The 26,767-nt window shown below is 37.8% G+C and overlaps 1 protein-coding gene across 1 annotated transcript in view; it reads left to right on the forward strand.

Moving 5' to 3' along the window:
• LOC126198732 (uncharacterized) overlaps positions 1-25,375 on the forward strand; it is a 257,125-nt gene extending 231,750 nt beyond the window's left edge. Inside the window, exons 11-12 of the mRNA XM_049935253.1 lie at positions 3,333-3,467; positions 24,955-25,375. Of these exons, the coding sequence (XP_049791210.1) occupies positions 3,333-3,467; positions 24,955-25,083 (264 nt within the window). The 3' untranslated portion in view covers positions 25,084-25,375. The remainder of the gene's footprint in view (positions 1-3,332; positions 3,468-24,954) is intronic.
• The last annotated feature ends 1,392 nt before the right edge of the window (positions 25,376-26,767 follow it).

Genomic DNA, 26,767 nt, shown 5'->3' on the forward strand with positions numbered 1-26,767 from the left:
GTGCTGGGACTGCATGCTGTCAACAATGGTGACATCACTACGAACCTCTAATTGTCTGTCTGTGGTGTGGAAGATGTGAAAAGATGTACCATATTCAAAAGACCTCCTCTAACATAGGGTCTTCAAACTGAAGGGCAAGTTGTTGCATCTTCTTAGCTGGGGTTGAAAGAATGATTGCATTTCTGACTTTGGTGTCGGTTGTTTGCAGATGATGCTGTCGTTTATCAGCTAATAAAGTCATCAAAAGATCAAAACAAACTGCAAAATGATCTAGAAAAGATATCTGAATGGTGCAAAAAGTGGCAGTTGACCCTAAATAACGAAAAGTTTGAGGTCATCCACATGAGTGCTAAAAGGAACTCGTTAAACTTCGCTTACACGATAAATCAATGTAGTCTAAAAGCCGTAAATTCAACTAAATGCCTAGGTACGACAATTACAAACAACTTAAATTGAAAGGAACACATAGAAAATGTTGTGGGGAAGGCTAACCAAAGACTGTTTTATTGGCAGGACACTTAGAAAATATAACAGATCTACTAAGGAGACTGCCTACACTACACTTGTCTGTCCTCTTTTAGAATACTGCTGCAGGGCGTGGGATCCTTACCAGATAGGACTGACAGAGTACATTGAAAAAGTTCAAAGAAAGGCAGTACGTTTTGTATTATAGCGAAATATGGGAGAGAGTGTCACAGAAATTATACAGGATTTGGGCTGGACATCATTAAAAGAACGGCTTTTTGTTGCGACAGAATCTTCTCATGAAATTCCAAATGCGAAAATATGTTGTTGACACTGACCTACATAGGGAGGAATGATCACCATGATAAAATAAGGGAAATCAGAGCTCCTACAGAAAGATATAGGTGTTCATTCTTTCCGTACGCTATACGAGATTGGAATAATAGAGAATTGTGGAGGTGGTTCAATGAACCCTCTGCCAGGCACTTAAATGTGATTTGCAGAGTATCCATGTAGATGTAGATGTAGATGTAGATGCATAAGACTCCTGAGGTTTAGCTCTGATGAACCAACACTTATCACTGAGGTTGTGAAGCTCGGGCACACAAGCTTGATATGACTGCTGCAGATGTTTGCAACATTGGTGGAATTCAACAGTTGCAGAACAACATGGATATGCTTATGGTGATGGGAGGAGATAGAACTACACATATCATCAAAAGAAAGTGACACTGGTTCTTGCAGAGGAGCTAATTGGCACAATAAGTGATACATATGAGGAGGTATCCACAATAAGAAAAGAGCCTTACAGACCTCCATATAGATCATCCAGAGTGCCACAAAATGTTGGCAAAGCCACTTCAGATAAATGTCACAGTTTTCTGCAGGTACATCATGGCGGAGGGGGTGGGGTGGGGGAGGGGGGTGGGGGGGGATGAACAACTGGCAGCTGAGACTTGGTCAATGTAGCTAACAACCACCAACTTTTCCAACGTGGCTGTTTGCACCTGCTGTTTTTGCAGAAGGGACCACAGTAAAGCCTCCATGGAAGAACTGAACATCATGAAAATTGCAGAATCTGAAACACATGAAAATTTGACCCTTGACATTGCTCTCTGTGCTGACAATTAAAACAAAGTGGCATAAAAGAGATACAATTTATTGGATAATGGAGTGACACTAACATGAATACAGTGAAAGTAGTTTACATGTCTTGAACAAATTTAATAACTGAGGGCTTGAAGACTGGTACTTGCCCCTATAAAGACGCTGCGTATGTCAGGTGTCACTGGTGTAGTGATGTGTATGCATGGTGGGCCTGGTGATGGCAGTTGGTGTCCAGGTTGCTCCTGGTAGCCACCTTGGGCAGTTACTGGCATACCATTTAAATGTTGGTGTTGCTGTAGTAGCCTGACTTATGTCGTATGTGGACAGTCAGTGTAGTAACTGGTGGGTTACTACAGTATTGGAGTGAAGAACAACTGGCAGCTGAGTCTTGGTCAATGTAGCCAACAACCATCAACTGTTCCAAAAAGGCTACTTGCACCAGCTGTTATTGCAGAAGGGACCAGAGTAAAGTCTCCTTGGAAGAACTGAATGTCATGAAAACTGCAGAATCTGAAACAAACAAAAATTTTATGCCCAACTTTCCTCTTTGTGCTGACTATTAAAACAAGGTGGCATAAAAGAGATACAATATATGGGCTCATGGAGTGACATAAACATGTATACAATGAAAGTAGTTTACATGTCTCGAACATGTAACCTATTACGAGAAAAATAGGAGGAAAAACAGCATGTCTGAAATATAATCTCTAGTCAGATACACAATACAATCAAATCACTGAATTTATCTCATTCAAGTACTGCTATACTGGAGCCAAAAATGGCACATTTACATAAAAAATTACATATTTCTCTGAATGATTAATAAAGTTGCAACCACAACTATCATTTGTAAGGTCTTTGTGACAATTCACAATAGTAAAATCAGATTATCAATATCTTTAATGTATAAAAACATATATGAGATGAAACAGTTACATGTGTTGAATTGTACACTGCAGTTTTCAAGAGAGTATTGTTGAAGGGATACAAAATAGATCAAATTCTGCACAAATAATAATAACAAACCAGAAACAGGAAAATGTAATACAAATTTGGCTGAAACAGAGAAAGAGCCATGATAGAATCTGGAGCAAGAAATGTTTTGAAAATAAAAATATTCAGGACAATAGAAAAAGAACTCACTGGGAATAACAGGCTGTGTAGTAATGACATAATGTAGGAATATTTTATGCTAAGTTTCCATACGTAATTTAAAATGATCATGTTATTGAAATATTAGTAGCATCCTTAGCAATACAACACCACATTCAAAATTTAACAAATTAACTTTTATGAGACATATTAGCACTTAAATTATTTTATTTCTTACAAGATTGATTCAGTGCATTTCTGGACTTATATGGGTATTTTGGTTTTACCACTCAAATTATAAAACATTAAGATGTAAACATTTTGCCATTTTAGTGCTCATCATTGAAATACTGCAATATCATCATTGAAATGAATACTGCATTAAAAATGCTAAGAGATGTATTGCTGCTTACCATAAAGCCATAAAACACATTATTCATTCTTGAATAATCACTTTCAACATAATGGCATTTGTTTTTGTACAGTTATTTGAAACAACCACATTATGTGATAACGAAGTTACTTCTGTTTCTCTGTGACTTAAAACTGAAGCCAGTATTTGAGTATTTTGTGGTAACAAAAACTTATGTCACTTCTCAGAAAAATTTACTTTCTTGATTCTTCAGTAAGCATATCACATATATCTTCCTTTTCTTTAATGGCCCTAGAAGAAAACAGGAAAAGTTCCAGAGTCTCCAAGAAAGATCCCTGGATCACAGAGACACTTTAGCCAGAAACCTGTTACATATGATGACTGGAGTGAAACATCAGACGATTCCTTTCTAGATGTAACTTTTTCCAAGGTAAGCACTGTTTGTGTTTGTGCAGATGTACAGGGATTATGGAAAAAAGTATTTTATATTTTAACATTTAATTATTTTGTACTTACTTCAACATCCTTGTAAATAAATGTGTTTCATTTAGAGAAAAGAGTAGTACCGCAGAAATTTTCATTAAGTAAGGCACTTAACTATGTATTTGCTTCACTGAACTGTGTTCTTCTTATAGATACCTGAACCAGGTAGACCAGTTTATGACAAGATACTACCTCCAATCTTTGTACAGTGATGAGCCAAAACATTCTGATTACCCGCTTAAAAGCTGGTATGTCCATCTTTGGGATGATATAGATCACTGATTGTTCATATCAGGGATCCAACAGTGTTTTGGTAGGTTTGTGGAGGTACGTGGCACTAGATGTCTACCCACAGGTCATATAATTCACGTAAATAATGGGTCACTCATATACATGCATGGTGATGGCACCAAATAGTGACCCAGATGGATTCCATAGGATTTACATCAGGCAAATTTGGTCACCAAGACATCATTCTGAGTTCATGATAATGCTCCTGAAAACACCGTAGCACAGTTTTGGCTCTGAGACAATGCAATTATACTGCTGAAAGATGACATCGCCATCGGGGAAGACATCAAGCATGAGGGGATTCAGGTGGTTCACAGCTGTCAGAGTGTCTTTGATTACTACCACAGGTCTCTTGCAAGCACAGGAGAATGTCCACCACAGCATAATCCTGCTCCCACCAGCCTGTGTACATGGCACACTGCATGTTTTGACCCACCGTTCACCTTGATGACTGCATTTGCGGAGACAACCATTGACGTAGTGTAACAAATACTTGATTCTTCCAAAGAGCCATGTTTACATTGATTGACAGTTGACTCCAAATGGTTTGGTGCCCACTGCAGTCATAACTGATGATGTCTTTGGGCCAGAATGTGAACATGTAGGGATGGTCTGCTGTGGAGCTCCATGTTCAACAACGTACAATGAATGGTGTGCTATGAAACCCTTTTGCATGCACTAGCATCATGCTCTTGCAGCAGAGATGCCAAAGATCACCATCTGTCGTACTTTACAGAGAGAGACAAGCCTCCAAATCCCACATTCTGTGAAAAGTCATGGACGTCCAACCATTTAGTACTGTGTGGTAGTTTCACAATTCTTCTACCTCTTTCTGTAGATGCTCATGACAGTAGTGCATGAACATTCGACCAGCTTCACTGTTTTTGAGATACTCATTCACAGGCTCAGCGTAATAATAATCTGCCCTTTGTCAAAGTCACTTATCTCAATGGATTTCCCCATTTGCAGCCCATATCTTTGTTAGGGTGATGCCCTGCTCATAGCTACTCCACTTACATTCATTTGTTATGGCGTCATGCACCCGCAACATCCCAGGTGGCATCCAATATTGTGGTGGCGTATGTTTTGGCTTATCAGTGTAGCTTATTTGTGAAAAACCAAATACTAGATTTAGTAGCACATCATCTCCCAGTTTATGCGTAGCAGTTACCACAACAAACTAACTAAATTGCTACAGTGGTTAAGGCGCTGCACTGCATGCCATTTCAGGAGCAGCCAGATGCAAATCCCTAGTTGGCCACCCCCTTTTAAGCTAACCACAGTTTCCAACATTGCTACACACAAATGCTGGGAGGATTTTGTAAAATGTTAATAACAAGTTCCTTTGTTCCATCCTTATGTAACTGTGTGAGTGCTCTATTTTTAATCACATCAATGTTGTCAGGTTGTTAAACCACAACCTTCCTTACTCCGTTAGATTTCAGGCGTGCAGCTGTAGAAACTACCTTTCTTTCATGGGTATTTCAGTTATATAACTTCTAGCCCCTTCTGAGTGAGCCAGTCTACTGAATCAACAGTATGCACATTGGCTAATTTAAAACTGAGGGTCTCACCATGGCGCATACAGTTACAGACTCTCATACCACAAAGATAATTACTAGCTAGGTAGCAAAAGTTTATATGAATGTCTAGTAATTGGCTAGTCAAGACATGAACGGGAGTCCATAATTTGTCAAGGCTAGCCCACTATCCTGATTAATTAAATCTTTTGCCAGGCAAATTTCTACTGTTTCTTTCACAATCAAGTGTAAAAACAAAGAAATTGCCATGAGAATTTCGTTTCTGTCATACACTGTACAGTGGGTGTTTTCAGTGTAGTGCTGTGCCACAATCAATTGGTTGGGCTGTAAGCACTGGATAGGATATTAATCATTCACATACTGTCCTACAAATAAATGTGTCTAGGCATGAATGTCTGTAAATGCATGTACCATATGGTTTAAATTTATGAATAACCTGCAGTAGTTTATAACATAACTATTAAAACGTAACTATTCTTGAGTTAAGCATTTATATATTGGGGTTTTCGTGTACTCATCCTTTCTGCAGATCTGTTGCAGCTGAAGTCCTAAGTTCTCAGTAACGGTAAAAAATTTTAACTTCGGAAAAGTTAAAATTGAAAATCATCTTGAATTATGTTATTTTAAATACATTTATTAAACTTTCAAAACAGAGTTAAAGTATTATTACAAAGGCAAACAATACTTACAAAAGGAGCAGCTACATGATCACTGCTCAAAAACTAAAACCAGACTGACCCCCTCTGCCAACATGGCAGCCACCCTTTAAACTTTCTCAACAATCCCGAACAATCCTCGGCATTGTTTAAGATGAACATTTGATTGATAAACAATTAAAATTTTTACAAAATAACTGAAAATACATATATAAATGTATGTCTGCTCAGTACAGTAAGTACACTATGATATTAGTACATGTCTGTTAGTTCTTTCGAGAATAAACTCTCAAATAAGAAATTACAATTCCCTTCACGGGAATTATTCCCTTCATTTACAGAGCTTCTATACTTTGAACTGAAATAGATTAAACAGTCAGTTTCTCAGTTATAAGTTTTTCTAGACGAGTCACATATTTTGTTTACATGTGCGATCCTGAATTAGACGGGGAAATGTTCATTTTAAATATGCCTCAGTGGGCTGTTACGTTTCAAGTTCCAGTCAGTTGGCTTACTTGGAAAATATCCAGAAGGTAGATGACCAAAATATCAGTGGAAGAAATGGAACTTCTGCTGTTGTGTACCTAAAATCTGATAGATCAGCCAGTGTGCCTGGAAAACATAAAGATGTACTCCAACTTGCTGCTTCTTAGTCTAGTGTATGATGCACCAGGATAGACGATATTTAAACTGCAGTGCCTGAAGACAATGGTGTGTGCCCACTTGTGTAATGCTCAGCAACAACATAAGCCTACACAGGATGGAGAACAGCAAAGGTCTAAATTAGGTGTATATACTTGAGACCGGTTAGTGTCCTCCCCATGGTACCACTTTGGCCCTGAAATCCTAATAGGCTGGTTTCCGGCTGTAAGTGTTAGGCAATGATGACTTTGTTCATCATGGTTTTCATGTCCAGTCAGCTCTTCCAGACACCCTACTGCTGCTATAAGGCATCCCATCTTCAGCTTTCAGAAGTAGTTGCTAGCATTTTCCACAGTGTCAGTCTACTGAATGAGTGTTCTTGTGTTCTGTGTCACATCGTACTGTCTTCGAGCTGACAGGCAGTTCTCCCTCTGTGACATCATTCTGCTGAATAAATATTGGGCAGTTCATTACACTAGAGTAGATTATGACACATATTCCAACCTCCTTTGGAGAAAACTGGTCTTCAGATTGGGACCAGTTTGGATTTCTGAACAAGAAAGATCTCAATACATGATTCATGAGTTGACATTAAAAAATAGAACGTTTCCCATTTCTCCTTATTCTAATTTAGTATACATTATGTGGTTCATTATAATTTTCTCCACTTAACAAATCCCTTAACTGTCATTCAACAGCAAATGGTTCCACTCAGTTAATTTCTCATTATTGACATTTCTCCTTGTTTACCAGATGGTTTCGTAACTTTCTGCTTTGGTACATCATGCAGAACTTTGTCTAGGCAACAAAAGTTTCCCTCATCATGTTTTCTCAGAAAACACATCCTTGAATCTAAGTCCACATAAAAATAAATGTGGTACTGTCACAAGAAAGATATTGGTGGGTGTTCCCCTTATTCCTCTTATTTTAATGCCAACTTCAGACTGACAACTTCTTGCAATACTGTGCTTGTTTCTACCTTCACTCACCCAAAACAACTTCCCTGTGCTCTGTGGCACTTTATTACATGAATTGAACATTAATGATTTTGTATGCAGTTCAGGTGGTTCTACTCTCATGACAGAAGATGGTTGTGGCAGTGTGTCAGTCATAGCAGTCAGTCTCAGCTGAAGCAATGTCTCCTGGAGTTTGATGGAGTGCTGCCAAAGAACAACTGTACAACATTTTCGTGTACCCACACTACCTATTACATGGCAAGTATCATCAACTTTATGAACGTCCTGATCCTCAGGCACACATTCCTGAAAGGATCCAATCTTGTCAGCCCAACCAGAAGCCTTACTAATGTGGTTCCTTTTCCTTCTCTTCCTCCCTTACCCCTTCTGAAGAGGCAGTGCCACCACAGGTGGTGAGGAATCTGCATTCATCAGAAACAAATGTGTCTTTACCACTACATTATCCAAATCATTCACAACGTAAGTAACACCATCACTAAACTCCTGTGTATCCCTCATAGTATTTACAACAAATTGCTATCCACAGCTATACTATATGTCACACAAAAATTGGTGGTAGATGCATTTCCATGTACATCTGCTCCAGGATCTGTGACCTCTATACAACAGCCATTATCACCTATTGGGGTAGATACTACAGCACCTAAGTCAGTATCATCTATGTTGCTACTAGCACATTTATTTATTTATTTCAGCACATTGCCTATTAATGCCATGTGGCACAGCAGATGATTTGGATTGCATTTTCACGTGATATTGGAGCTGATAATTCTACATTACAACATGAGTACTTTTTGCATCAATTAAACATCTACTGTTTACATCTTTTCCCCTATCTTCTGCTTCCACATAAGCACTACTCTATTTTAATTTCTGAAGACATTATCACTGGATGACCGTACTGAACCCTGTTTTTAACCCAGTTATCACCATATTCTTCCTGCCTGTTATCTGAATACTCTGGGGCAACTTTACTGTGCAAAGCTAGCTTTCTTTCCTCCATACGCTTTATTTCCTTAAACATATTCATATTTTCACTGTCTGCTTACAACCATACTATTTCAGCTGCTCAAATTTGTGGAGTTTTGTCAAGGATAGCTCCCTGTGGCAACGAAAAGAAATTGGTTGAACCCATACCAGTTACACAAAAAACAGCAAGTGACATCATCATCATCATCATTCATCATCATTCATCATCATCGTCTTTTCAGGGATTAGGCCCTTTGAGCTGAACCAGCTTCAATCCATCTTTCCCTTGGTCTCTTTGGCCAGTAGGTCTATATGACAATGCCGTTTCTGGAATCCCACATACATCCTGATTTCTAATTTATCAAGGTGTGTGTGTGTGTGTGTGTGTGTGTGTGTGTGTGTGTGTGTGTGTGTGTGTGTGTGTGTGTGCGCGCCAGTAGTGCTCTAAGCAATTTCATTTCTGTGGGTTCTGTATGGCTGTGGTTTTTCTGTATTAATGTCCATGTTTCACTGCCATGTAGAAAAATTGGTACTGCCATTACCTTTTACAGCTTCAGCTGTTGCCACCTGCACTGCTTTCAGTGATCTCAAATAGTTCTGCACATTGCATGGTATCTTCGCAATTTATTATTTACATATCTGTCATAATCATAAGAGATATTTCAACCTAAATGATTAAGATGTTGAACCAGTTCTAAAATTCTGCCATCAAAAAAGTCATTGCCCTTATGGGGTGTTTGCCCTGGAATACCATGGCTGCTAATTTTGAGGTAGAAATTTTAAAGTTATATTCCTTACAGATTTTATCTAGTAAATAAATAGCTCTTTGAAGACTATCTTCAGTGTTTTGCATAATCACTTAGTCATCAGCACAAGCTAGAACATTTAAAGTGGTTCTTCCTAATTTAACTGCAGGTGGTGCCTGATATTTTCATCTGTGTAGGATATCGTCCATATAGATGTTAAAAAGTGTGAGCGGTAATACACATCTTTGTCTTACTCCATGATTAACAATTATATTTTTGCCATTGTAATTAGATAAACTGAGTCTGAAGCATATGTCATTATATAAACATTTTATACACATTATTATGTTTTGAGAGTGGCCTGTTTAATCATTGTATTCCATTGTTCATTTGTCTACATAATTGGAGGCCTTCTCTATATCTACAAGTGCCATATAGGGGGAAAATTTCATTCAATTTTTCCCCTATTAGCTGTTTCATAGTAAACAGTTTTTTAATATACCAGCATATAGTTTATACATTAAATTAATATATTTATAACTCCATAGTTTATTTCAATTCCCTCTTTCTTAAATATAGAAGGAAAAAAATGCTGTTGACCATGTATTGGGGTCCTCATTGTAAGCCACCACGTGTTTGAAGAAGGTGGAATTTGATTGAAAATCTTTCATTCCTCAAGAATTCTATATTTATGCACTCCGGTCCTGCGATATTTTAATTCTTTTGTTTTCATATTATAGTCTCTAACTCTCCTAAAGTAAGTCACCATGGCCAAACTACCTTACGAAAAGGATAACTGCATTCATAGTGTCCTTAATGAGATATATGTCTGTGTGCACCACATATCTATATGGTACTGTGAATCATACATAGTACAGTGGTACATAGCGATGTAGGACAAGTCAAATAATTTGCAATAAATTTTGAACAGAAACTGTTGTGTGGTTTACAGTATATAGCAATATAAGCCTAACAAATGGGAAAAACGGTCTGCAAATACACAAATAAAATTTTACACCTACTTTTGGCCTTGTTTCTACATACATACACACATGTGTAACAGTCCACACAGACACAGAATATACATACAAATTTATACATGAACATTTCTTATTTTCACCTTAATTGTATCAATTATTTAAATTTTTTCGCATATTTACATAGCAGATAAAAATTAATCAACACTATAGTAGCAATTCCATAGCAAGTAGTCACTCACTGTAGTTTTCAATTTATGCAAGCCAGTTATCACCTTAATTTTTAGGTAGTTTGTTGAACAGTTTTTTTCCTGCTTCCAGGGGTCTTTTTTTTTTAGTGTTGTGTGTGCAAGCAGCCCATGTAAATCTTGAATGTTCCTTGAATTGTATGAAAGGATTTTGGTCTTTTGGAGCAATCTTGCTGTTGTCATCTGTGATTTTTCTATATAAACATTATTGTTTCTAAGATATATAGGCATGGTAATGGAAGAATATGAAGCTTCTTAAATGAAGGTTTGATTGAAAATTGAGTTGCTGTGCCTTCCATGGCTCTTATAATTTTTTTTTGTGCAATGAAACAACTTTTTCTGGGTGGTGAATTTTTCTAGCAAATTAAACAATATCTTAGCAGCGTTTCTGCTTGAGTATAGTACACATTTTTTATGACTTGCATTGATGTGCATCCAGCAGGAATTTTAATACTATAACAAATGGTATGTAATTTATTACTCAGGTGGTGTGTGTCGTTCTGCCATCTCAGGTCACCTTGGATACAAACTCCCAGAAATTTGGTGGTATTTACAGTTTCAAATCTTTTGCTCAACAGTTATATTGTGTCAGGTAGAAGCTGTTTAATCTGCACTGTGTGTAGAAGCACAGTGTTGTTTTCTGTGTGTATATTATTAAGTTGTTCATTGCGAACCATTCTGATACATGTGAAGTGCTCTTTTTAATTTCATTTTGGAGTTGGTATGGGGTCTTTCCTTTGATAATAATGATACTCTTGCCTTCTTTCATGCCATATATTTAGACGTGGGCAACATCAGGCATCTCAGCTAGCTTATCATAGAGTTTTTCAATCTCTTCTTTTCTGCCTTCTTCTGGACTATAAATTCCTACTATCATCAATACAGTGTAGGCAAATTAGGCTTTTGCTGGCAAGTAAATATGCACAACCTGGAAATAATTTTAATCAATGTTGGTATCCCAGGTAAGAGTTACATGAGGTTGTGACCATTTATGGCCTGCGCTAACTTTTGAGGGCCAAAAAAACACAAATTTTTGGGACTTTTTCAGTGTTTTGCTAATAACTCGAAAATGATACATCCTAAAGAAATGTTACAAAACACAAGACTGGAAGAGCATCAAATTTCATATTGAATGACCTACTTAAAAGTTAAAATCATTTTACCCATTTGGCTGTAATTGATTATCAAAGATTGGCAACTTTTACCAACTAAAGTGAGTTGTGCTCATGTTCCAACACCTGTAACCCAAAACCACTATTCCAAATGGAAAACATCATTTATGAAAGTTATAGAGCATCAAATTATGCATAAAGAGAGCTCCTAAATTTTAAAATTCACTGCTGTGCAAGGACACAAATAAAAATGTTCAAGTGTTCATTGCACTATATTCATGCTAAGACTTGTTTCTGAAGTCAAATTTCTTTTGAACACCAAATAACCCACATTCGTCTAAATGTTCGATTTTAATAGCATTTTAGTTAGATAACTACCTACCTAGGTAGGTATTAATATTAATTACTTACCATGTCAGCCCAAGATGATACGAAACAAGTTAGAAAAAAAATGAAAAACAGTTGAAATGAAAGGTTTTATTAATGGAAAAATAATTCAATTATAATATAAAATTGGTGAGAGATAATTTTTTTACAAAGTTCTTTAAGCAGTTATTGTTCTGTATTTGCATTCATTTAAAATTTAGTTTTTTGTTGTCTTTCTGCATTTTGGGGAAGATGTCATCGTTCAGTCCTCTGTCTTTTTCTGGCATGGAAACTAAACTGATTTCCTCCTCACTGATGTCAGTCTCATCATTGATTTGTGTAAAATTAATGAAGATGTCCTCTTCTGTTAATGGGTTAAGGCTTTAAAGCCCCTTGCAAGTGCTGCATATGGCTGAGCACTTTATAGACTCTTTCTTGCAGGAAGAAACTGCTTGACATACCTTCAAGCAAATGCATGGTATTGTGTTGAGTAGTTCCTGGAGCACTAGTAGTTGCAATGTGGATCAAATATTTTTTTTCCTTCATCCCCATTCAGTGGATCCAGCTGATTGTTCTCCAGAAGTGAACCTGTAAGTAGACTCTGAGGGAGTGCTGGTGAGTGGTGGTTTCAGTGGGAGGTAAACATGCCAAATTGATTTTTGCGTGAAACTCTCTGAAAAGTTACAGATGAATTCCATTCAAAAGTTTGGAGTTGCCACCATGTACAAACACACAATGAACTTCTCATTTCAGTGACTTTATTAGGAGGGGTGCTGGGATCCATGAAATTTGAGGCAATATGTTGGAGGTTCACATTCTTTTGAAACATGTTTATAAATTAGATTTTGCCCTGTCAAAAAAATGTTATGTGGTATCTTAGGCACTGAAGGCATGAAGAAATAACACATTTTTTTTGGCTTCTTGAGAGAGCTTAGAACTGTGGAGGGTATAAATGTATGTGTCTTGGTTGCCTTTTCCAGGTTTCATAAGGAAGATATTGGTGACGGGTTCTTTTTACTCACTACTATCAGCTATGTGGTCAGTCAGCGGGACCAAAAAATCAGTATCTTCCATGACAATGGAAAACTTTGCCTCCGTGCCTCGACTTTCCTGTGGCTGTACCAAGAATTAAGGGGTCTGCTGCCTCAGTGGCCTGATTGACCTGATATCCTTCCATATAATTTTCTGTATGTTGAGATAAGATATTTCTTATTAATTTTGTTTGGTAAGAAACATTTTTTGGCATAGTTGGTGACATTGTCTCTTCAAGTAAAACAGTAGCAGATGACATAGTGCAGGCACTTCGGGCACATGCAGCAGTTTTCAAGCTTATGTAAACTGTCTCCTTGGGGTACCCATCAAACACTGTGATATATTTGCAACCAAAGTGCTTTTTGATGTAGTTGACATACCTTTTAAGAACTGAGGAAAACACTTCATCAGTATTCCACACAACTCAGTGTAAGAGAAACACACCGTCAAGGACAGTGTTCAGTATTCAGAGTTCATCCTGTGCTATTGCTTCTGCTAGCAGTCTCCCTATTCTGTCGGCATCTGTCAGATCCTGAGCTGAATGATGTGCTTTGAGAAATTCTGTGTTGTTTGTGATTTTAACACAGACTTGATTGAATGGTTTAAAAATATCGATTTTCTTGTCTTGCACATTAGTTTGTCATCATCAAAAAGAGTAATTAACATGAAACTCTATAAATTATCTACTGGAATAATTTCATTAATAAATAGAACTGTCTATCTGGGTAGATTGGTACCTAACTAAATTACCCTTATATTTGAATATTTGGACTAATGTGGATAATTTGGCATCCAAAAGTAATTTGACTTCATCACAAATAAGTCTTATCAGGAATGTAGTGCTATGAATACTTTGTTGTTTTTATTTGTATCTTTGCAAAGAGCAAGTGAATTAATAAATTTAAGGAGCTCTTTTTCTTAGAACTATGACTTAGAACTTTATCACAACTCGCATTCTGTAAACTTGGTAAAAATTGCTGACGTCTGATGGTTAATTGCAGCTGAGCAGCTGAACCAATTTTAACTTGTAGTTAAATCATTCTACACAAAATCTGATGCTCGTTCAAATTGACGTTTTATAAAATTTCTACAGAATGTATCATTTTTGTGTTATAAATGAGAAACTGTAAACAAGTCCAAAAATTTTGTGGTTTTTCCACCCTTAAAAGTTTAGCACAAGCCAAAAAAGTTGCAAACTCATTTAACTCTTATTTGGGATGCTTAACATTGATTAAAATTATTTCCAGCTTGTGCATATTTACTGGCCAGTGTGACCTTTTTTGGGTTAGTATGTCCTCTATGCATTTTAAAATGAACTCACGTAGGTCTGTTGCTATAAAAGGTATATGCTGTTAACCTTTTTTTCCATTTCTGGTCTATCACTGCAGAAACTGCTGCTTGAGCTCTTATATTTTGTTCCACTCTGCTATATAACAATGTACATTGGTTTAGATCTACTCTTCCTTGTAATTTCATTTTTATTTTTCTTAATAGTGCTATATTATCTTCTTCTTTAATTCTGTAACTAAACTTCTATTGTGTAGATACCTCTGACATTCCAGGCTGCTAAATTCAGTTTGTCTGCAGTTTCAAATCATTTGGCTTTATCCTTCCTGAGGTTGTGTCCATTAAATTTTCTCAGGTTTCCTATTACTTAATGCTTATTAGAGAAGTTCTTTCATTTGAATGACATGCCACCCAGACACACAATTCCCAACTTGGAGAGTTGGGGAGATTTCTGTTGGCGCCTCCTACCCGTAGATGGTTACTTTTCTTACGCCTACAGAATCCTCTTCCTGGGCTCTTTTTGAAGCTTACTTCTCCTCCCCATGACAAGGTCTCTTTCTTCCATTCCTTAAGATGCAATGGTGAATTTGTAGTTCCATCTCACTATGCAGATATGTTACAGTCTTCACTAGTAAACCTGGGCAAGGGACTGTTTTCCAAGAGAACCAGGGGAAGTAGAAGATGAAGAGGAAAATTGAAAACACCCTCAGGCCTTAAACAAGATAGAAAAGAAAACAAAGAAGTCTAACAAGTAATGCAAGCAGTGTCAGACTTAGCTAGGGGCCCATGTGGTTGCCGCCCACCTAGTCCCATGAATGGTGCCCCCTACAGAGACTAATCTCTGCTTGGTCTCTCATGGCCAAACCAATCTGGCATGGGTGACCCTACTAGGAGTGCGGCTTCTGCTAGCATAGCTCCCATACCGTAGCTTTGTGGCTCATTGAAACACAAAAATCACCTCACCAAGGAGGAACAAATGACAAGAGAACAAAATAGAATGACAAGCAAGACCCTTAAATGTACTATTAACATACCACTTCCTATTATAATCTAATCTTTCCACCTCAATAGCTGCTCATGGTTTACTACTGTACATGCTTCACAACTATTAGCCATACCTCTAGCTCACAACAAGGTGGGTTGCCCATTCCAGATGCCACAAACTAGTATATTATATTTCTTACAGTTCTCAGCACTAAAGCATAATAGGAAATGCTTTCAGTTCTTGCTATGAATTATTAACCATCTTGAATTTGAACACTGATGTGCCTCATGCCTGTAGTGTTGGCATGTATTTCGTGTAACAGGCATAGGTTGAGCACAAGGCAACTCATGGCATGATAAACAGCACTGATTGTGTCCTACTGGTGTATACAATTATAGTCTTCTCTGGGATTACTGCTGACCTGAGACAAGTCAGCAAACCCTTCTTCTTTCAGAAACTGCACTTGACATCTTATGGCAATCAATTCCTCCACCAAGTTTATGCACAAGAACAGAAGAGGATCACAATAGTTGCTAGTTCATTCACCACACTTGCAATGTTCAAGCTGCCTGGAGCAGCCTCACCAAGAATGGCAGCTGTTGACATTGAAAAACTTTTGACTCCAGAATGTAGGAATTAGGACAAGCCCCCTATGGCTGGTTGCAAGTTATGATGGATGAAGTGCTACTTACCCACCTGGATATGGGCTGTGGAGGCTGTAGTGATGAATCATATGGCGGACTGTCAGTAAAATATCTCTGGTAAAACACACCAGGATAGACTGTGATTAAACCACAGTGCCTGGCACAACAGAAGACAATGGCATGTGCCTGCCCATTGCAATTGTTGGAAACAATGTAGGGCTGTATGTGCTGGAGAACAGTATCAATTTAGTGGGGCTGCTAACTGGCCCAGACTCAAACCTGCAACTCAGCAGGAAGGTGCTGCATCACATTCTAAGTTATGCTTGATTACTCTTTCAAGTTTTCTTAATTGAGTACAAGAGAAATATTATCAAAATTGAAAACACGTTCTGCAGAAGAGAGTCTAATCTTTAGAGTGTATGTGTGTGTGTGTGTGTGTGTGTGTGTGTGTTTGTGTGTTTGTTTGTTTGTTTTTGTGTGTGTGTGTGTGTGTGTGTTACAGTCCATCTAAACTAAATTTCATTATTAGACACAAATGTCATTAAAGGGAACTTTACTGAGAAGTGAGTATAACAATTTTGATACAAATTTCAAATTTATTACTGATTACAGTTGAAGAATTGATACCTCATTAACTTCAGCTGTGTTACTCATGAAGATAATTCCACATTGTGATACTGAATGAAAGTATGTGAAATAAGTTAACATTTTTGTCCCCTATACAACAAATGAAAAATTCTTTTAACCCTTTGACAGCTGTGGATGTCCTAACATGAACTGCTATAATTGTCAGCAGGTGCTATAAATATCTTACCACATTGTGATGTTCACCTGCATTATTTCTTCGTTGATAGTTCTCGGTGTCTACATACTGCATTGCTAAGCTGGCTGAAAAAATAGGGCGTGGAAGTGTAGTATTGACTAGTGTAAATGATATAGCTGAAAGGTACACAGTTGCATTTCACAGTTCTTTACTTTCACTGTTCACAACCCCCGAATAATACACAGTTATATGGCCAGTGCACTTTTGTTTAACTTTCGATAAGCCTCATTAATAATTTGCAGGCAGACATACACATCTGCTGCAATAGTTTACTATTGAACATTTAAGAGCAGTAAAAACCTAACCACACAGCTCTTGACAAATAACAAGGTACATATGGAACAAACACTGTCATTGTTTTAATACACAGCCTAATTGTGTTACACTTATTTCACAGATGCATTGCTGATGATCTAACCAATACAGGTTCCTCATCTGAAACTCTGTCAGGGACTGACTGTCTCGGGATCAAAAATTGGGCCCTTATACATTCTCACAATAATAGGTACTGAAACTACACATTGTTTGATGTTTAATTTACAGAAATTACAATTAAAATGTAACTCATTCAATTAACTGCATATGTCAAAAATTAGTTCTTTTTTACAGTGTCTTCTATGACAAGAATTAGGCTGAATTATTTGTTTAAATGATGAAATTAACAGATATCATTACGCAAACAATACTTTTGACAAAACTGTTAATCACTTTGGAATTAATTAAGAGCTGGCTTGCAAACATATTTTTGAATAGAGCCAAATAAATCCTGTAAGAATACTATTAGTTGTTCCTCCAAATGTTTATAATTAGTACAGAATTTATATTTGTTTATGTCAACAATATCATTTAAATTATGAAACAATTACTGATTTCACCCTGTAACAATACATACTAACTAGAAATAGTTGAAATAAATTAGAAAATCAATTACATGCATAAAACTAAGCACAAAATTCGATCTGGTGATATATTCTTGAATACTGAGGGCCAACCTTTCTCTTTTATGAAAATGCTGATTACACTCACATATGTTAATGATAATTAGTCAAAAATAAAAAATTAATTTTAAGGAGACAGATGGCAAAACAAAAGGGGGATGTAAAATTATTCCAGCTTGCTTCGTGACAACATGCTGATGTGCACAGTACTTCTACCTGCTTAGCTCCTGACAGCTGTAGACACATTTAGATGTGATGCTGCTCAGGTTTTAGCATGCACAGCCACATCCAGTCTCCCAGGAATCTTCAGCGGTTGGATTGAATCGTTATAGTATTTGTGGCTGTTTGTTTTTAGCACCTTCTGTCAATGTTTTCAACTTCTCTTTATGTTTCAGAGAATTTTTCTCTTCATTATCCTGTTCTACTCAGACAGAGCATAATTAAGATTTACTAATCAAATGAGACATCATTATGTTCGCACAGAGCAGGACTGGCTGTAAAAATAGATTTTTTTAAATGTAAAGCATTTTGATGGCTCTGAAACAGAATCTTGAAGTAACAATACTGAACCATGTACATTCATCAGGTGTAACACACCATTCTATTTATTTGACAACAGATGTTACTGGACAGTCATTCAGAAACAGAAGGAAATGGTGAAAATCTTGGGGAAAAGAATATTCTTTAGGGTAAAATTAAACAATGGGAACTCCAGATAGCAATACCAACAATTAGAAAAAGACAGAGTGCTACTTACCATAGACAAAACATACTAATTTGCAGACAGGAACAATTAAAAGACATTTACATAAAGCTTTTGGCCACAGCCTTCATCAGCAAAAGAGAAACATACACATTTCACATTCACAAGCAAGTACACTTCATGCACTCATGACCGCCAATTCTGGAAGCTTGCGCTGGAATGTAAGCAGCAGTCTGGGGTGGGGAAGGGGAAAGGATAGTAGCGTATGGGTGGGTAGAGAAAGGAATGCTGTCTGGGTGGAGTGTGTGGGGACTAGAATGCCAACAGGTGCAGCATCAGGAGATTGTGGGGCAGGGAGGTGGCAAAAAAAGGACTGAGAAAGGAGAGGAGTGGGGAAAGGTGGGCAGGTGCATTGGAAGAGGGCAGCAAATAAACAGGGTGGGAGATGTGAATGGGGAAGAGATGATAGGACAGAGGGGATGGAAACTGTTGGGTGGAGGGTGTGGGGACTATATGTTACCATAGGTTGAGGCCAGGATAACTGTGGGAGCAGAGAATTTTCTATAAGGGTAACTCCCATATATGCAGTTTAGAAAAGCTGGGGGTGTGGGGAAGGATCCAGATGGCTCAGGTAGTGAAGCAGTCATTGAAATCAAGTGTGTTATGTTCATCTGTATGTTGCCCACAGGGTTGGGAGTGGCTTAGGGATGGACTAAGATGATGTGGAGGTTGGGAGGGTGATGGAACACCACTTTAGGAGGGGTGGGAAGTATCTTGGGTAGGCCGTTGCTCATTTCAGGGCAGGATGATAATTAATTAAAGCTCTGGTGAAGGATGTGGTTCAGTTGTTCCAGTCTAGGGTGGTACTGGGTGATGAAGGGGTTGTGGTTGGTTCTTGAGGGTGATGGGAGGATTTGGGGTGTGAGTGGAAATCAGTGGGAGATCTGTTTGCAGACTAGGTGTGGGGGATAGTGCTGGTCTGTGAAGGCTTTGGTGAGACCCTCAGCATATTGAGCAAGGGAGTTCTTGTCATTGTAGATATGCCATCCCTGGGGGGGGGGGGGGGGGCAGGCTGTATGGGAGGAATTTTTTTGATGAGAAAGGGATGACAGCTATCAAAATGCAGGTACTGTTGGTGGTTGGTGGGGGTAACGTGGACAGAGGTACAGATGGAGCCATCAGAGAGGAGGAGGTCAACATCTAAGAAGGTGGCACACTGGGTTGAGGAGGATCACGTGAAGCAGATGGGAGAGATGTTGAGATTTTGAAGGTACGAAGATAGGGGATCTTGGCCCTGGGTCCAGATCATGAAGACATTATCAATGAACCTGAACCAAACTAGGCGTTTGGTGTAGGTGTAGTAGTAGTAGTAGTAGTAGTAGTAGCAGTAGTAGTAGTAGTAGCTTTATTCATCCGTAGATCTCTTTTTACAAGGATATAGGACAAATTTAGATCAATTTAAAATAAGCTAATTCGTATACACATATATTTACAGCCTTCTAGTTAGAGACAATCATTATTATTATTTATTTGTATAGCATTTTTTATCAAACCCCTACTCTGTTTTAACTAAGTAATCCTTCAATGTGTAAAATGTATTGCATAACAGGTACTTTGTAGCTGCCTTTTTAAATAAGTGTATTTTTGCAATTTCTCTACTCTCTTTTGGTAATTTTACAGTTTTTTTCCGTGGTTGAAAATGATGTTTTATGTTTATTTTTTCTTGGTAAATGTAAGTTGAGTCTATCTCTTGTTGCATGGTCATGGACAGAGCTGTTTGTACAGTAATTGCCAATGTTATTTTTGATGTGTACAACTGACTGGTAAATGTATTCACATGGAGCAGTTAAAATCCCCAGTGTTCTGAACAGATCTTTACAATGAGCTTGACTAGTGGTTCTTTTTATTATTCGCATGGCTCTTTTATGCAGTTTGAAAATTGTGTTCATATTTTGTGCATTTGTCGCCCAAAAAAGAATGCCATAGCTAAGAACTAAGTGTACATATGAATAATATGTAACTAAAAGACACAGCATGTTACCCACTGATGATAGGATTCTAAGGGCACACATGCTGATGACATTCTCTTTGCAAGTACCTTTGTGTGTTCACACCACTTCAACTGAGAATTAATGTTTCTAGACTGTTCTAAGAAAAGTAAGTTAGCATCATAAAAAAGTGAATTAAAGGTTGAAAATTATATTGACATGACTCCAAAGTACATATAAAGTTCATTACCTGGAAGAAATATGAACAGACAAATCAACAGTTACCCAAAATGTTCAACAAATACATGACAATATGATTGAATAAGTGATTAGTATTGCTATCAGTTATTTCAATACCATATGTGGCCTTGCACTTGTTATTCTGGTCTCTCCAGGTCTTGAACTTGTCTCATAGTTCCTATGTTATATGTATCAATAAAAGTAAGCAGTTTTTGACAGTATAGTATAATTGAATAGATAAAAAATCTGCTCACCAAGCAGTGAAAGGAAAAAGCAAATATAAAAGGCATTAAAATTTGCTAGTTTTCAGAGTCAGTGACTACTCCTTCTGTCAGAAAGGTTGAAAGGGAAGGAATAGGGGTAAGGGAAAAGGAGTAGTAAGGTTTAGGAAAAGGGGTAGAGTTTGGAAAAATCACCCAGAACTTCTCATCCCATCTGATACATCTCCTCTTACCTACAGGAGGTGAAATTCTAAGTAGAAACTACCATACAAAAATACTGAGTAGTCTGTCTCTCCTAACCTTCGCAAACCTAGTGCTCATCCCTATGGAAAGGACTCACAGTTCCAAAAGCTAGTATAGTTTTTTTTATACCTGTATAAGATTCTGTTTTGGCTTTTTATTCTCCTGAAAACTAAATACAGTAACTTAATGCATGACATTTTATTTAGTGTGTTGGCATTAAACTCTATTCATGGTACATTGTAATTTTATCTACACACTAAATTTGTCCAAATCACAATTTATTTGTTATTCCTTATGGCACATTTTCATCATAGCCATCATCAGATCTTATGTGCCATCAATGCATAGTGGTTAAAGAAAATAGTCAATTACAGCAATAATTGTCTAGTCCATTTAACTACTATGCTACAAGAATTTGAGTACTTGGAAATTGTGGAGTAAATCTGAGGGCTATACCCAAAACTTGTCATTGGGTAACCTTCGACAATGGTAAAATACAGGATGGAATAAAGTCAATATTATGAAAAGGACAGATTGTTACTCACCACATAGCAGAAATGTTTAATTGCAGACAGGCACAATAAAAAGACTGCCAAACAAGTAAACTTTGGACCAAAAGGCCTTCTTTTGAATTAGACAACATACACACACATATTCATGCAAATGCAACTCACACATTCAGGACCTCTGTCTCTGGCTGCTGAGATCTGACTGTGAGCAACTGTGCATGATGGGAGAAGTGATCTGGGTGGTGGGTGTAAGGAGAAGACTGGGGTGGGAAGGGAGAGAGATAAAAGGGTAGGGGTGGGGATGGTAAAATGCTGCTTGTGAGAGCATACAGGGATGAGGTGGAGAAAGGGTAGGGCAGCTAGGTGCAGTCAGGAGGTTTGGTGGAGGTTGTGGGGGGGAGGGGGGGGGGAGTGGAAAAGGAGAGCAGTAAAAAGACAGTGGGTGTGTTGGTGAAATAGAAGGCTGTGTAGTGCTTGAGAGGGAATAAGGAAGGGGACAGGTGCGTAAAGGACAATGACTAACAAAGGTTGAGGCTGGGAGGGTAGGATATATTGTAGGGAGAGTTCCCACCTACACAGTTCAGAAAAGCTGGTGTTCGTAGACAGGATGGCACAGCCTGTGGACCAGTCACTGAAATGAGAAATGTTGTGTTGAGCAGTATGCTCAGCAACCGGGTGGACCAGCTTTTCCTTAGTCACAGTTTGTCAGTTTCGAGTGCATCTTCTTGTGCCCTGAAATGAGGAATGTCCTACCCACTATCCATCCCACCCCTCCTACAGTAGTATTCCACTGCTCACCGAACCTATACAACATCCTCTTCCATTCCTACACAACTCCTGCTTCCAACCCCATGTCTCATGGTTCATATGCCCCTAATAGACCTTGATGCAAGACTGTCCCATACATCCTCCCACGATCACCTACTCCAGTCTGGTCACAAATGTCACTTATCCCATCAAAGGTAGGGCTACCTGTTAAACTAGTCATGTGATCCAAAGCTAAGTTGCAACCACTTTATTGTGGTCTACATGGGCATGACAACCAACAAACTGTCTGTCTGCATGAATGCCCACCAAAAAGCTGTGGCCAGGAAACAGTTGGACCACCCAGTTGCTGAGCACACTGCCCAACACAATGCTCTTCATTTCAATGACGCCATCACAGCCTGTGCCAAGCTTCCTACCAACACAAGCTTTTCTGAATCATGCAAGTGGAAACTCTCCCTACAATGTATCCTATATTCCCATATTCCTCCTGGCCTCAACCTTTGTTAGTCATTGACCTTCATCTTATCACCTTCCCTGTTCCCATTCCAGCACTACACAGTCTTCTACTCCACCAACACATCCATTGTCTTTTTACTTCTCCCCTTCACTTCGCATCCCCCTCTCCGTACCCACTCCCATACACACCATCTAACCTCCTGATTGCACCTAAAGCTGCCCTACCCTCTCTCCACATTGCCCCAGTGTGCTCCTACAAGCACCACTCTACCTTCCGCACCCATAACCTGCTATACCTTCCCCTCCCCATCTCAGCCTCTTCCTTTCCCCCTACCACACAGACTGCTTCTCCCAATATGTGCAGTTGCTTGTAGTCAAACCATGGCAGCCAGAGACAGTTGTCATGTGTTTGTGAACTGCATTTGCTTGAGTGTATGTGTGTATGTTTTTTAATTCAGAAGAAGGCCTTACTTGTTTAGTAGTCTTTTTGTTGTGCCTGTCTGCAACCTAACGTCTCCACTATATGGTGAGTAGCAATCTGTCCTTTTCATAATATTGATGCTTTTGATTTGGTGTAATAAACATGTTGCAGCCTAGACAACTTGTGTTTGTAGATGCTTAAGAAGATCACTGACATCTATAAGGATTTTGTTTTCTATATCGTGAACATTATTATTTATCTGAAATTGCATAATATGATTTTTTATAAGGTTGGGAGTTACCATAAATGATTTACTGAGAACCAGTTATAGACATGCAAACAATTATCTTAGCTGAATTTAGAGGCCTGACTAATATATTCACTGCATTAACAAACATTAAAGTCTCTGAACTGCTCCATTCTGTTATGCATTCTCTACCTCCATCACAATGGTATAAAATGTTCGTTGTTACATCGCAGTCTTTGCAGAGCCAAGTTTAAGTTGGAACATTTGATAAGTACAACTTCTGCGAATAAGCATGTCACTTTAAGCATTAGTGTATCCACTGAAGCCTTGGACATTGAAAGAGCAGAGAATAGAATCCAGTCTTGATCACAATAGATAATACATGTAGTGCTGGCTTTGATTGCCGGTAGCTATCTTCTGACTTGGCAGTTCACAAAAATTTACACTGTCATATTGTGACTATGAATAAAATTGAAACTTCCTGGCTCATTAAACTGGTGTGTCAAACTAGGACTTGAGCCTGGGACCTGTTTTCATACACAGGCAAGTCTTCTACTGACTGAGCTATCCAAGCATGATTCATGACATCTCACCCTCCCAGATTTACTCTCTCTTGCCTTCCAAACCTCACAGAAACTCTTGTGCTTACTTTGCAGGCCTAGCACTCTTGGAGGAAAGGATTCTATAGAGAAATGGCTCAGTCACAGGAAATGGTTTACTGAATGAGTTTTCACTACGCAGAAGAGTGTGTGCTGATTTGAAACTTCATGGCAGCTTAAAACTATGTGTCCGACTGACACTAAAACCTGGGACATTTGATTTTCACAGGCTACTGTTTCTTCATTCCAAGAGTGCTAGTCTCATAAGATATGCAGGAGAACATCTGTTAAGTTTGTAAGATGGAGAGAGATACTGGCTGCAATAAATCTGTGAGGGTAGGTCATGAGTTGTGCTCTGGGTGCAATTCTGGAAACAAAAACATTGTTTAATGAAAGAGTTAAAAGCTGCTGATGGCCACACACACACACACACACACACACACACACACACACACACACACACACACGACAGATACAGAGTGAACATTGTAGACTGATATAGGCTTTCATATAAAAGTTGTTATATATGATCACTAGTTTTCACCTTCATGTTCTGCATGATTCATAATGTAGGCTAAATTACAATGTAAGTTTATAGCTTTATTTATAAAATGTTCTCCTTTATTTTTTAGCAAATTTTGATGTAACTGGATTAAGTCAAACATAAACTGGTGTTTAAATATTTATAAAAAAATATTTATTTCCTGTGTATTGCATGTACATCTGTGGGAGAAGGGTGTGGGGGGCATGAGCAGAGTCTAAAAATAGTGTGCAAGTGAAGTGATACTATTATTTTGTGTTTTAGGGACTTGCATCACGATCTTTCTACAGTCAGCACACTGGATACAAGGAGGGATTCACGAAGGCTGAAGTGCATGCTGAAAATGATCAGCAAGAACGTTGCTCAAACATATTCAGTGCTTTACAATCTTAGTAATTTTTTTTCTTTTTATGCAGTGCAGTTTGACTGATACAGATTAATATAATGATAATTTTAAAATACAATCCTTTGCAAGGGGTATGGCAAGGTAGTTTTTTGTTGTACTGTCCAGTGATCCAGATGTTGGAATAGATTCTTTTAAATTCTGGCTGTGGTTGTAGCAGTAGATGGACAATGTATGTAATGATTATACACTTATGATAATGTTACTTCTCATTCACATTCACTAATTTTATTTTGTAACTAGATTGATTGTTGGGAATGGTGCTAAACAGTTCAAAGTTGTTTGGGCAAATTGTTTATAAATCATTGTATAACATCTCATTTTGGGGTCTAGAGTTTGACTCGAAACCTAGACAAGTTACTTGTTGTTGAAATGTTTTTATCAATACATATTCTTATTAATATTGAATTTTTATTCATTTCATTAAAGACTTTCATGTAATAAAAAAATCCTCTTTTTATTTCAGTGTTGTAACTTTCACAAATTACTGGCCATAATAAAAACTTTGTAGAAGACTGTGACTGACTAATAGTGCATGGTATTCAAGGAAGTCTGACAGGCAAATCCATGAAACTGTTCAGTCAGTTTGTTTATATTTTTACAATTTTTTGCTCCACTGTTAATAATCAAAAATTTGTATTTAAATGTCCAATTATGCTTTTCATTGTGCCATGCATAACATTAATGTCATTTCAAATATAGTTGGGGCACTTATCTTCAAGATGGCAATTTGAATACTATGCAGAAGACAGCAAAATAGTTGTAGATTTCATACTGAAAACTGAGTCCTGATATTTTGTAAGTATATTTTTGCAATAGATAATGTTATTCTCCAACCATCTGGCAGTTCTGACCTTTCATCATTTCCATGAATATTTCTTATGCCACTCTTCGCCTTTGGTTGCCTACTCAATATCCTCTGTTAGTTGAACTTTGCATAGGTCCCACAGACTATAGTCCAGTTTGCATTGTAAGTGCATCTGCAACTGACATTTTTGGTTGCAGAGATCCCACGGACTATAGTCCAGTTTGCATTGTAAGTGAATCTGCAACTGACATTTTTGGTGTATTGTATCTGAACTTATGTGACTGTCTCACTGTTACAACCAAACATTGCTAATCCAGGTATTTTTGTAAGCTTTGAGTAAATTGCCATATTTTGCACAGGCTGAAATCTTACCAGTTGCAATTTCCTTTTAATTTTTTAAAAATTTGTCTTGAGCTAGTTCTTCACTGGACATCCTGAAATTGGAAGTTATAAGTGATTATAACAGGTGTCCAAGAAGTAAGTAAGAAATGGAATTTTGTGCCATTTTATCGTTTAATGGTTTGCAGCCATGGTTTTTTCATGTTATCTGCGATTCTTTCCATTAGTAGCCTGATAGCTTTTTGCGAGCTAACATCCCAAAGATGTTCAGGCTCACATGTGGGTCCTCTTTTTCTAAATGTCTTGTTTCAAACTCATCTATGGGTTGAACCGCATGTGTCGCGTTATACGCCCTAAATTAGACACTTGTGACCCTATGGTTAAATTGTTTGGCTGATGGCAAGTCTGTGAAATTGTATGAAACAAAGTTAATGTAACATATAATAACAGTAATAATAATAATAATAATAATAATATTGGGAACTAAATTAATGACCCCTAAATGATGTAGGCCACACAGTTGCAAT

This window comes from Schistocerca nitens, chromosome 8, assembly GCF_023898315.1.
Source record: "Schistocerca nitens isolate TAMUIC-IGC-003100 chromosome 8, iqSchNite1.1, whole genome shotgun sequence".
In the NCBI taxonomy this organism is placed as follows: Eukaryota; Metazoa; Arthropoda; class Insecta; order Orthoptera; family Acrididae; genus Schistocerca; species Schistocerca nitens.